This window comes from Sarcophilus harrisii, chromosome 4 (genome assembly GCF_902635505.1).
Source record: "Sarcophilus harrisii chromosome 4, mSarHar1.11, whole genome shotgun sequence".
Taxonomy (NCBI): Eukaryota; Metazoa; Chordata; class Mammalia; order Dasyuromorphia; family Dasyuridae; genus Sarcophilus; species Sarcophilus harrisii.
In genome coordinates, this window is record NC_045429.1 from 399,804,509 (window position 1) to 399,818,571 (window position 14,063).

Sequence of the window (14,063 nt, forward strand, 5' to 3'; positions counted from 1 at the left end):
TAGCAATAACAATTCTTGGATAATTCTTTTTTTCATCCAGCAAATTTAAATTATAAATATAAGAATAAAATTTATGCTGAAGGTTATACAAACATCAAAACATTGGTAATATAAAGTATATATATACTTTGTGTAAGGTAGATGCTCACTAAGAACTTTTCAGAAAGGATTAGATTGTCTAGTTTCCATCATGATGCATGTATTTGCTTTTAAGATGTACCCACTTCACAGATCTTTGTTCTTTTCTTTTTCAAAATTTAAGGCCAGACTTTCCCCAATCCTCTTAAAGTCTTCTTCCTATTACATGAGAATTTCTTTTATCATTCCAGGGAGTCAGGATGGTGGTTTTGTAATTTCATGATCCACCTAGCCTATGTTTTGAAAAATCAATTTTTTAAATCTTTTTTTCCTCTGGCTATCCCTTATCATTTCGAGGTTTTTTTTTTTTTAATTTTCGTCATGTTAGAATATTCCAAAATTCCTGTTATGGCAAGTATTGACAAACAGGATAATAACACTCAGCTTTACTCTGAAGATAAATTGGGGGATATCTGAGAAATAAAATACTAGCATTTAGATCTTTAATTATAAGGAGAGAAAATTATTTTATTATTTCATAGAAAATTATAATTTTGGATATATTATAGGATGTTTTATAAAACTCAATTTTTAGAAACATTTACCTAAAGTGAAAATAATTTCAATATATTCTCAATGATACAATGTCACAAGTTTCAGCTTTCTAATTATTTACTAATAGTATGTAAATATATATTACATACATTTCTCAATCAACCATATTAGGTACTTTACTGGCACTTCCAAACTTTATGTAACAAGAAAAAAAATTATCTTTCAAATCAAAGATGATTATCAGCATTTATTTTTATCAACACAATTTTATTTTCTTCTCTCATCAGAAAACATAATTGAAATTAACGTTATTGATTATTAGTTTATGGCTTTTAAGACTGACTTTCACCACCCTGTGTCTTTTAAGATGAATAATAACTGTATATTTGAATTAAAAGGTATCATAATTTAACTGTCTTTCTTTGGCAGAAAGTCATTCCCTTCTCAACATGCCACCCTAGCAGCCTTTGCAGCTGTGTACATTTCAGTAAGTAACTATGTCATTTCTTTACTATATGTACTACAGAAAAGTGAGAGAGAAGTTCACTATCTACAAGGGATTGTCTTCATCTATAGCCATGAAATAAAATCACAGGAAAAAATAAATATAATGTAGTTATTCTACATATGTAACAGTAATGTTTTCTTTGACATACCTTTAAAACTGAATCCTATTCCATGACTTAGTTCATGTGTTGAATAACATATGTGTTTAAAAAAAAACCTTATAATTGTTTTCCATTTTGTTATACAATAGAGATCCAGCAAGATATTATGAAAAGAGAGCTACCCTTGAAGATAGGAAAAATTTGATTCTGATTTTGCCTTTGATACATATAGATTATGTGATACATATAGGCAATGCATTTATCTTCTCATTGCTCTGATACAGGGCTTAACTTCTTCCACTTGTCAACCCTTTTCACCAGAGAAATATTTACATATAGGCAGTAAAATAGGTATAAAAATCAAAATTTGCTGATAACATCATTCTGACCCCTACATTCAATTATGGGAACTCATATGGAGTTGTGACCCATAATTTAAGAAGCTCAATTCTAGTCTAGGTGATACTTCAAAACTATTAATTTGCAGTAAAACTGCAACCCATATTGGTAGGGAAATTTTCCTCACCATGAAATCACAGGCCTCTCTAATCCTGTGTCATATAGTACAAAATATTATCTACAATGTCTATTTGGTTTCCCACTGCTATTAATAAAAGCTATTTCATGACCTACATAAGGGCAGCTAGATGGCACAATGGATGGAGCTTTAGGCTTGGAATCAGGAAGGTGTGAGATCAAATCCAGGCTTAGACGCTTTTTTTTTTAGCAGTGTGACCCTAGGCATGTCACTTAACTCTGCTTCAGTTTCCTCAACTGTAAAAAAAAAAATGCTGGAGAAGAAAATGGTAAAAGACTCCAAAATCTTTACCAAGAAAACCCCAAATGGGTAATAAGGAGTTGGACATAACTGAAACTCCTGAACAACAAGAAAATAATCTATAAAACGAACACAGTTACCAACATATTAGTAGGAGGTAGAAGGAGTGCTCAAAGACTATGTTTATTATGTGTACTACAGAAAAGTGAGAGACAAGTTCCATTTCTATTAGGTATTGTCTATATCATATAGCCATGAAATAAAATCATAGAGAACTTTCACAGTGTAAAAGGATTACTCTCAGATCATCAGTGCCATGCCAAGTATTTGAAACATTTTCTGTTACTATGAAATCATAGTTATTCTATGTACATAACAATAATATTTCTTTTGATATACTTTAAAAACTGAATTCCATTTTATGACAGTTCATGTGTTGAATAATAATAATAATAATCTGGCATGGCATATCTGTATAACTGGAACAAATGAGTATTTTTTTCTCTCACTTGGAATTCATTATTTGGCATTTTGTAGTAGACGACTGTACATATATTATCCCATTTAAGTTGCTGTCCCTGTGAGAAAGTTCCTGGAAAGGTAATTATCTGTAGTACTGCTTGTTTTGAGTGATGTTCTACAGAGGAGAAAACTGACTCTAAGCAGGAAAATAATTTGCACAAAGGTAGCTTGTAAGTCTTAAAGCAGGATTTGAAATCAGATTTTCTTGACTTCAAGTCTAGTATGATAAATTACTTCTGCTCTAAAGACAATTGCCTCAGTTTTCTACTTCACCTTTCCTTCCCCAAAAGTCAAAGTTGTTACAATGGTCTCACAATGACCAGTTTGGGTTTCTGACTTTGAAACAGTGAGAATGTTTTAAAATAAAATAAAATCACTATGCTCAGTCAGCTGAATCCAATCACTTTTCTCTTTTAAGATGTACTTCAATTCTACATTAACGGATTCTTCTAAGCTTCTGAAACCTCTCCTGGTGTTTTCATTTATCATCTGTGGCATCATCTGTGGTCTAACAAGGATAACACAGTATAAGAACCACCCGGTCGATGTCTATTGTGGCTTTTTAATTGGAGGAGGAATTGCTCTATACTTGGTAAATAATCTCTTATTATACAGTACATCTATGGTGTTTGAGATATAGCAACTATTTAATAAATGCTTCTTCTATTTATATCTATTAATAAAGTCCTTACCAAAAAGAAGGAAAATATCAAGTAGTTTCAACAGTATTCAATTGTTTATGATTTATGATTTAATTGAATTCTAAGATGACTATGAAAGTCTTTAGCCTATGTCTTCTTGTTCAGCATACACATTACAGAAGTACTCCAGCCATAACTTTTAAACTAATCTATCAGCTATAGTTCATCCACAAAGTAAAATTATTGGCACACGTCGAGAAGTAGCCATTGCTTCAATGACCACATAAGTAGATAAATATACAACAAAATGAGACAAGCTCATCAGCCCAACCAAAATTTATCATTCCAGATTCCTACAATTATTATGCTGCTGATCATGTAGACATACATCTCTTCATTTAATTGAGAGAAAGATACCATATTAATTAATATAATTTTCATTTTGGTTTATATTTTACTGCCAAGATTGGACAGTAGGGATGTGGGAAGTGTGTAGAAATCTTAGTCTAGGAGTTTCTCAGTTGTGTGTTAGGAATGCAAGCTAGCATCTGCTCAGCCTTGAGTACTTAGGGTACTGATATTGAATAGGAACTTTTGATAGAAACAAATGTAAGATGAAATAAAATTTCAGCTAATCAAAACTTTTCTAAGTAAAAATTATTTACACATAATCAGTATCAGTAATAATTATATGATAGTTCTGTAACCTAAAATATATTTCTTTTCTTGAGAAGTGTAGTTTAGTAATACCTGGTATTTATACAGTACTTCAAAATTTACAAAGTTCTTTACAGACATTTTCTTATCTAGTTCTCGCAACCTTGTGAGATGTATATTACTGTCATTTGCATTTTATAGATTAGAAAATTGAGGCAAAAGTTAAGTGTCATGCCCAGGATCATACAGTTAGGAAATGTGATTGTGATTTGAACTCAGGAATTGATTTTTCAAGGGTTTTTTTTTCTTTTTTTATAACTTCAAAGTTTTGACTTGAAATCTAGTATGCTATCCATAACCTCACCCACCTTCCTTCAAGGGGAAAAACTCAGAATAATAAAATGCATTTGATTACAAATGTGACCTTTAGGCATTTGTTTGACTGTTTGTAAAGTGTGGAAATATAGAGATTATGGATATAACTATAGTTTATAGACTTGTGGACCAGCCAGATCAGGAAATTCTTCCTAATGATGTTGTTCAGCACTTTCTTAGCAAATTATAGTCTTAGAGAGCTACCTGGGGCAATGAAAGGTTATAGGACTTTCCCAGCATTACACAGAAGTCTAACTTGAATACATATGTATTTTTACATTAAAACAAAAACAACAAAAATATGTGGAAAGGCTACAACCAATGAAAATATAACATATGGTAACAACAGGGAGGCTGAAAAGTACTTTTAAAAATTCTTATCTAAAGTAGGGTTTCTTAAATTGGAATCTGTGAGGTTTGCTTTCTTTTTAATTTCAGTAATTATAATTAAATATAATTGGTTTCCTTTGAAATTCTACATCTCTTATTTAACCATTTAAAAACTTTTTCTAGAAGGGATTTATGGGCTTCATCATATTGTCAAAGGGACTATAATACAGACCCACAAAAATAAATTTAAGAAACTCTAATCCAGAGTGATAGGCATGAAAATTTTCAAAGAATCCAAAGTATACTTCTACAGCCTAAATCATCCCTCCACACATATTCCAAATCTAGGTGCCACCACCACACCTCCCATCTGGAATGGTATAGTTTTGTTATCTATAGATATGGACATCATTTGGTTAGAAGCTTTCAGTATCAACATCTGAGAGAAGCTAGTATATCTCTCATGTTGTCTCTCCAATTAGACTGTAATCTCTTTGTAACATGTATTGATTTGGGTCTTTCATTGTATTTTCATCATTTAACCATAGTACATAATAGGTAATTAATAAATGTTTATTGACCAACTTACTAATTGCACTTCCTCTCACATGAAACCATCAGTTTTATGATTCCTTACTTAGGCAATGTCTTAGAGGACTGATATTTTTCCTCTGAATTATTAAATTGAATGTTAAAAGGTTAAATTAATAACTTAATTAGGTGGAAAATCTATGAATTTAAAAAGCATAAACTATACTTTCACAATGATACTATATAGATAGGGAACAAATCCTGGAGAGAGAATTGATCAAACAAAAATTTGAAGAATCATCTCTTTATTCTCAAAGGATTATAGATCTTTAGCTAGAAAGAACCTCAAAGATCATTATCTCTCATCTAACAAGTAAGGAAATGGGGGCAGCACAGAGAGGTAAAATAACTTGCCTGAGGTTATAATAATGAATTTGAAAGAAAATCTCTTGTTTCAGGACCATATGTTTTCTGCCATACTCTCTGGCATCTTAAGGCTGCTTTTCCCCTAGAACCAAGTTTGTCTGGGGTCCTTGACTGACTGAATCAGAAAGAAATTATTTATTCATTGTTCTTTTGACAACTGAAGAAAAATGTTACTTCAGAGAAGAAACATAAAACTCATCTAATGTGACATTTTCTGGTTTCTTGGGGAACCTCTGTGTAATCTAAGTTTTAAAAAATTCTGAACAAATTGTCTCTTACTAATGGTAGTTGTGTGACCTGAATTCCAAGCAAGTGATATCCAAGTTATGCATTTAGTTGTATGTCTCCAGAACAACTAGCTCATTTCTATACACATAAAATCTACTCAATAAATGTTGTTATGTGTCACTTACAATTCCAAATAAATCAATAAGGAAGCCTTTTTAAAACAATCACTATGTGCCAAGTACTTTGCTAAGTGCTAGGGATATAAGCACTAAACTAGGGTGTTCAGAAATCAAGTAGATTGGGTCTTTTTAATGATTTGCTCTATTTCCAAAATCCAGCTTTCATTATAAGATTATAGTTGCAAAGGGAATGTACAAAACATACTTAAGCCATTTAAAGAGCCACTGGATAAAATACTTCCCCCAATTCAATTAAATTCAACAAGTTGTTAAATGTTTACTAAATTGGACAAAGTCAACAGTTGAGGAAGTTGGGGGAGAGAAGAGGGTGAAAGTGAAAGTGAAATGTACATTATAACAATTAGGGATATCTTGTGAGATTGCATAATAGTGGAATACAGAATGTTGAATTTGAGAAAACTGGTAGGGCAAGCAGTCTGAGAAAGCTAACATATATATAACAGTTTAGTGTTTTCAAAGCACTTAATATACATTATTTCATTTGATCTCCCTAACAATCCTGTAAACTGTATGTTATTATTCTCTTTATTTTACAGATGAGGGACTTGAAGCATAGGACAAGTAAATGGCTTGCTTAGGCTAATAAGTATTTAGGGCAGGATTGAAATTTAGGGCTTCTCAACTACAATTATATTTTAGGGAATAAGCTACTTAGCTATGAAGAATATGTGAAAAGGAGTAAAATTATTTGAGACTGGAAAGTTAAGTTGGAGGCAGATTGTGCAAGGGCTTTAAATTTAGGTTAAGGAGTTTGCAAAGAAAGCAATTAGAAAAATGACAGTTTTTTAAGGTAACAGATACAAAGAACCTACTTCCCCCCCCCAAAAAAAAAAAAGACTTATATGATTTCCCACGCCTGAAATTTGTGGTTTCTCACTTTCAACTGTTTGAATCTTCAAAAGTTTTCTATAAACTTCAGCTCCAATCTAATCTCCTGGATTGGGGGAAGAAGAGGATTTCCCCGATTCTTCCATCAGCTAGTCCCTCTCCTCAATTTTTTTTATATTTATTTGACCTGTATTTTATATGTGCATATAATAGCAATAATAGTAGTAGCTAGCATCTATATAGTGATATATATCTATGTATACTATATATATATAGTACTTGTATATATTATATATATATATACACATATGTATATGGTACAGAAAGTAATTTACACATGTTCCCTCATATACATATATATATATATATATAGTGCATATTGTCTCTGCCAATCAATTACAAATTTATTGATGGTCAGGATAATTTCATTTTTTGCCTTATTTCCTCAGAGCATACCTGAATATCAGATACATAGTATGTGCATTATAAAAGTTTAAAGATTATTTTTCAGAAAAGAAAAGAACATTATTAATGAAGTACTGCATATTTCTAAAAGAATAACAGTAACATAATATATTAACTTATTTAGTGATACTTAACAAGTTGACAACAAATTTGCCTTGGTTTTGATATAGCAGCATTTGCCTTGGAAGTACCATAGAAAGTATCTATCATCTATTTACTGCGGCAGAAATAATACAATATCTAAAATAATTTTATATTTCTGCTTCCTGATTGATTGTTTTGTCTTGATTTTAGGGATTGTACGCTGTAGGAAACTTCCTGCCAAGTGAAGAAAGTATGTTTCAGCATAGAGATGGCCTCAGATCTCTGACTGACCTCAACCAAGATCCTAGCCGAGCATTATCTGGTAAAAATGGTAGCAATAGTGATGGGATCGCTCATACCGAAGCAATCCTAAACCGAAACCCAAGAGATGCAAGTTCACTGACAAACCTCAAAAGGGCAAATGCTGATGTGGAGATCATCACCCCACGAAGCCCCATGGGGAAGGAAAATATGGTGACATTCAGTAACACATTACCCAGGGCTAATACCCCATCAGTGGAAGATCCTGTGAGAAGAAATGCATCAATTCATGCCTCCATGGATTCTGCCCGATCAAAGCAGCTTCTCACCCAGTGGAAGAGCAAGAATGAAAGTCGAAAATTATCCCTGCAAGTCCTAGAGCCTGAGCCTGGCCAGTCTCCACCAAGATCCATAGAAATGAGGTCAAGCTCTGAACCATCAAGAGTAGGGGTTAATGGAGACCACCATGGACCTGGAAATCAGTACCTGAAAATCCAGCCTGGAAACGTTCCAGTATGTAACAATAGTATGCCTGGTGGACCAAGGGTGTCTATTCAGTCTCGACCAGGTTCATCGCAACTGGTACACATTCCTGAAGAGACCCAAGAAAACATCAACACTTCTCCTAAAACTAGCTCTGCCAGAGCCAAGTGGCTGAAAGCTGCTGAGAAGAGTGTTGCTTGTAGCCGGAGCAATAGTCAACCTCGTATTATGCAGGTCATCGCCATGTCAAAGCAACAAGGAGTCCTTCAGAGTAGTCCAAAGAACACTGAAGGTAGCACAGTCACCTGCACTGGGTCGATCCGATATAAAACCTTGACAGATCATGAACCTGGTGGGATTGTGAGAGTTGAAGCCCATCCTGAAAACAATCGACCAATCATCCAGATCCCCTCTTCGGAAGGAGAAGGGAGTGGATCTTGGAAATGGAAAGCCCCTGAAAAAGGAAGTCTTCGTCAAACCTACGAGCTCAATGACCTCAACAGAGACTCTGAGAGCTGTGAGTCCTTAAAAGACAGTTTTGGGTCTGGAGATCGGAAGAGAAGCAACATTGACAGCAATGAGCACCATCATCATGGAATCACAACCATCCGCGTCACTCCCGTAGAAGGAAGTGAAATTGGCTCTGAGACATTGTCCATCTCCTCAAGTCGTGATTCCACGTTGAGGAGAAAAGGTAACATCATCTTAATTCCTGAAAGAAGCACCAGCCCAGAAAATACTCGGAATATCTTCTATAAGGGGACCTCCCCAACGCGAGCTTACAAAGACTGAGTGATGATCATTGCTGACCATTGCTTTAAGCAGGTCCACTCCAGGAAGATCACATGTCAATATCACTAGTGTTCTCAATGTATTTTTTGAGCTGGTACAAAACAAACCACTCACTGCGCCAAGTTGTTCATCATCAGCCCACCTGTTGATAAAGAAGGGCAAGGAACTATCGTTTGCATGGGCTTTTGTATTTCTTTTGATGGGGGAGGGGGGAACAAAGCACAATGCAAGAACCTAACCAATGTGAAGCATTTTCCTATAATGTGTTTCTCCAGACCCAGAAACATCAAGTAATAATTTTTAAAAAGACATTTTATCTGTGAATGTGCCAACTTGGGGGGAGGGGCTTTATATTTACACCTGGGATCAAGAATATATGTACATGTATATGTATATATAGAGATAGATAGATGTAAATGTCATTATTATATATTGACTTCACCTATTCTTCACCCCACATTTGATACCAGGTGGTGCTGTTCTAATGTGAACATATTTGACCATTTAAACTGTTATTGGTCTGTGACATGTTGGTGTGCAGTTCCTTGTAGAGAAATACTGCTTTATGATGAGGATGCTAGCTGCATTGTTGTAGAATAGGAAATCCTCCTTGCTTCCTTGTAGTGGATCTGTCACATTAAATGGTCGAGAAGGTCGTGTGTCTTTTTTCTTTGACATTGTGCTTTCTACAAAGGCATTTCACTGAGATGTCATGACCAACCCTTCTTCTGCACAGTTTCATTGCTGCTCAACTTCATCTAAATACAGGTGCTACTAATGAAGACCCTCCTTCTTAGTGGGTAAACTTGTATGATTGTTTTGAACATTTTTCCCCCAAGGTTTTTTTTTTAAGGGACACAAAGGGACACATTTTCATGATGTTCTTCTTTTGTCTTGTCAGCTTTATGGTTCTTCTCATGATTTCTTCTAAAAACTGAAGCATTGTCAACATTATTCTGAATAATATATGCTAATATAACCTTAGAAACCATGGTAACCAAACCCAAACTTGGTCCTTGGTAGTTGCCAACAACCAAATAGCAATGGTTCAAGACAATTCTTAGAAGTAACTATCCTACCTGCTTTGCTTGGCATCCAGTCCATATAGTCCCCCCACTAAAATACAACTTAGTTCCAAATTCTTCAACTTAGAACACACTGGGATTCTTTAAGAAATTAGCTTATGCCACAACAGTTGGTTTTTGTATTTCTTCTTTGAAATAAAATTTTTCCTTATACTCTGAAAAGCCAGGATCTTTAAAAAAAAAAGGAAATGAACTGGCCAGTTTAATATATTTGACAAAGTTCCTTTAGATTGGTGTAAGAATCTGGGAGTGGACATAGCATATGTGGGGGCTGCTTGTAAAGGAAATAACCCATCAATGTCCCTTTCCAACCATGAAGCCGTAAGCCTGCATCCAGGGATATTAATCCCATCCACAGAGATATATCTTAAAGAAATAAACTGATTTTTAAAATTTTCCAAATAAGAATTTACAATTTTTTTAAAAGTATGAGTGACCATTTGGTTCTCAGTGTTTAATATCAAATGTTTTTTACTCACTTCCTAAGGATTCAAATACATGGCTTGTTGATGGTCTCTGGAAAAAAGGCCTACTGGCTTTGACTTCAATCTGTGACCTAGTGAAATGGGCAGGCAAGATTTGTTTGTTTAAGGAGAATGACACGTTCAGTCATTAGCAGCCTCAAAAACAGAAAGATGGGGGTGTAAGCTGAGAAAGCTGAAAACCTAGAGACAGTGATGCTATGGTGAAGAGAGGAGAACTGGGGAAAATGGCAATAAAACAAAAACTAAACAAGGTCCTTTCTGATAATTTAGTCCTCAGAGTGGGAGTGAAATGTTGCCTTCCTCCCTCCCCTCTCCCACACCACCCAGCTTCTGACAGCTTGTAAAAGGGTGGAAGGTGGGTTGATTTTAGTACTCTAAAAAATAACTGCATTATTTCAGGTGCAGAATAATATTTCCTAAACTTTCCTATTTCTTAACAGAATATTTTAAAGTACTTATGTAGTCATTGGAGAGGTTTTTTTTTCTTTAAATAAATATTGATATATTATTTTGTACTCAAAGTGCCAAAGGCTACAGTTTTTAATAATAATTTATCAAATTATATGACAGTATTAAAGAAATATAATAAGATATTAATTAGAATTCAGACCTCTGCATGTATATTTGATAAGATGTCTTTTGTACAAAATAAAATAACCTTTGTTTACATTCCACTGGGACCTTAATTTAAATGATTCAAACCAACAGGTGGCATCTCTTCTCAGTGTTCAATTTGTCTTATTTATTGAAGGGAGTGTGTCTTCCTTCATTAGATTGTGCTTTAATGAGAAAAAAAGTATTGAATAAAGAAAATTAATTATGTTTTTAAATAAAATATATATACATATAGTATTGTGTTTAATAAAATGTTATGCAATGTTTTCCAGAATGAAAAAAAAAGTTTGTAAATTGGTATAAATGTATTTTAAATACAAATTGATGCTATTGTGAGTTTATTGTGTTAATATCATAGAAATAAATATTGAAATTCCTCACTGAAAATTAGTCATTTTTTAATTCAAACAAAGTATATGAGTAGCAATTGGGTAATAGGATAAAAGATGAATTGGTATTAAGCATACGAGATAAGTTATTACAGATCTAGAGCTGAAAGAAACTTTGTAGGCTATCAAGTCACTTTATAAGTCAGAAAACAGATCCAGAGAATACAAAAACATAGAGTCAAGAGTTGAATTTGGGGCCCCAAGTCAAGAGACTCAGGTTCTACTCCTAACGGTGTATCTGAAAAGCTCTATAAATTTTAAAATGCTATTTTACTTCACCTAGCAAAACAGTTGAAATGGATGATTTATAAACTATAAAGTTCTATAAATTTGGTAGGAACCAACATGGAATTTTTCATTTGAGGAATAGAAAAAGGAAAGATATAAATGAGTTTTGTTCCAGTTTGATTTTTCCCCCCGAGGCAATTGGGGTTAGGTGACATGACCAAGGTCACTCAGCTAAGAAGTGTTGTGTTTAAAGCTAGATTTGAACTCAGGGCCTCCTTACTTTAGGGCTAGTGCTCTATCCATTGTACCATCTAGCTGCCCCCGGTTTGGATTTTTTTAAAGGAAAAAATTTGGGTTGCATTAGATATTGAGTTAAACCATTTCAATCAATCCGTAGGAGACTCCTTAAGCCATTGTAGCATAGCAACTGACAGCAAAAAAAAAAAGTCTTCTAAAAGTCAGTGATTTCTCCCTTCTCCCTATAAGTATTCTTTTTATGTGATCTAGTATTTTTGATATTATTATAGCATTTGATTACTTTTATGAATCTTAATCAAATTTTCACAATATACATTTTTCTTAAAAAGAGGTATAGGCACATATATGTTTCATATGTGTGAGCACATATGTCACTGAACTGGAATCAAGATAAATTTAATTTTGGGAAATTTTATATTAGCCTTAGGTTGTAGTTGAAAAATCATCATATTGAGAATTGGAAAGGAAGTCTGTGATCAACTGATCCAACTACTATCCAAAAACAACCAATATAGTTTTTTACAATATATCTCACAAGTAGTCATCTAGCCTCTGCTTAAAGACATCCATTGAGGGGGAATTCAGTGTTTCCTGAGACATCATATTATGGTTATTTCTAATTATTGGGAGTTTGTTGTTGTTATTGTTATTTGTTGTTTTCCCAAAATCAAGCCTAAATTTGTCTCTTTGGAACTTCCTTTATTTGTCATTTGGCTCTCTGACAATCAAAGGATCCCCCACTCCTCTTTCACTTGATAACCCTCCAGATCCATGAAAATAGTTATCATATTTCTCTCTGAATCAATCATTCAAAAACTCAAGAAGCATATATTAATCACCTATGTGCTGGGTCTTATAGTAAATGCTAGTGAGAAAAACACAAAAATGAGATAGTTCAGGTACCCAAAGAATTTAAAAAGGAGTCTTTCTCTGCAGTCTGTGAGCTGGATTCAAATCTCAACTTTCAAGTATATTATGTAATATACTTACTGTTTCTGGGACTCAGCTTCTTTTTATCTCAGTACTTCAAGTTCCCATGTTTTAAACAATGAGGACACTCATCTGTGTAGAACACCACCCCTCTATGACTTAGTTCTTAGTAGATGGTATCATCAAAATAATGAAGAAATTGGACTCGATTATCTCAAAGGTTTATTCATTTAAAGAATTTTGAGGATCCTTGGATCTTATAAAAAAGTAAACATGAAAAAACATTTTTAAGGAAAGTTTCAGTTCTGATACAAATTCTAAACACCCATTCATAACAACATGCATGCCAAAAGGAGATAAAAGTTGACAATACCTTTCCAAGAGGCCTAGTGGACCACTCAAATTCACAATCAAAAGGTCTAAAAGATTCAAGACTCTAAATGAGCCACAAATTAGAAGCCCTCTCCAAAGACTTCCTATCTTTTATACTCATTATTTCTCATGTGACATCTTTTTGGGACTTAATATTTTTCCACTTTGTGATAACCTCCCTACTCATCCTGATTCTATTCTACCCCAATCCCCCTCCCCAAAAAAATGAAGGACTATAGACATAGACCATATGTCAATACAAAAGTCTGAGTTCACTTTTCCTCTCCTCTCCTTTCCCTAACACTTTAAGAAAGATTCACAAAGAAAATTTTTGGAAAGAAAGATCATTTAGTCCCTATGAAAATTTCTTATCTTCATAGGCATGTTTATAACCCATGGTCTGGATGTGTTGCCCCAGTCTAGGGAAGTCAATTGGTCAGCAGGCAGTCAACAGACATGTATATGATCCTGGAGGTAAAGGAGACTTATTGAGAATTATTGTTTATGAGGAGTTCCTGAAGCGATAAAAAATCTAATGAGAATGTTCACTAAAGGCATTCAGAAACCTCTTACCCATAGCTGTACGTGGAAATGATAAAAAAGAAAAGCCATAGAAGAAACCTTCTCCCTGTTTAAAAAAAAAAAACTATCCTCACATGACTCCTTTTAGGAAGAAACAGAGTGATACACATATTGGATGCTAACACTGCAAGAAACACAGCTGGGGATGAGTCTGGGAAAACAGGAAGTTGTAAAACTGGAAAGAAAGTAATTTTCCCTTCTATTTCCTGAATGAGAAGAATTCCTTGAGAAGAAAGGAAAATGGAAAAATGGAAAATAGCCAGGGAAAAATGGTGTC

General features: G+C 33.9%; 1 protein-coding gene across 1 annotated transcript in view; it reads left to right on the forward strand.

Moving 5' to 3' along the window:
* Window positions 1-11,249, forward strand: part of PLPPR4 (phospholipid phosphatase related 4) — a 60,891-nt gene extending 49,642 nt beyond the window's left edge. The window contains exons 5-7 of the mRNA XM_003769679.2: window positions 1,063-1,120; window positions 2,960-3,133; window positions 7,517-11,249. Coding sequence (XP_003769727.1) covers window positions 1,063-1,120; window positions 2,960-3,133; window positions 7,517-8,842 — 1,558 coding nt within the window. The 3' untranslated portion in view covers window positions 8,843-11,249. The remainder of the gene's footprint in view (window positions 1-1,062; window positions 1,121-2,959; window positions 3,134-7,516) is intronic.
* Window positions 11,250-14,063: the final 2,814 nt, after the last annotated feature.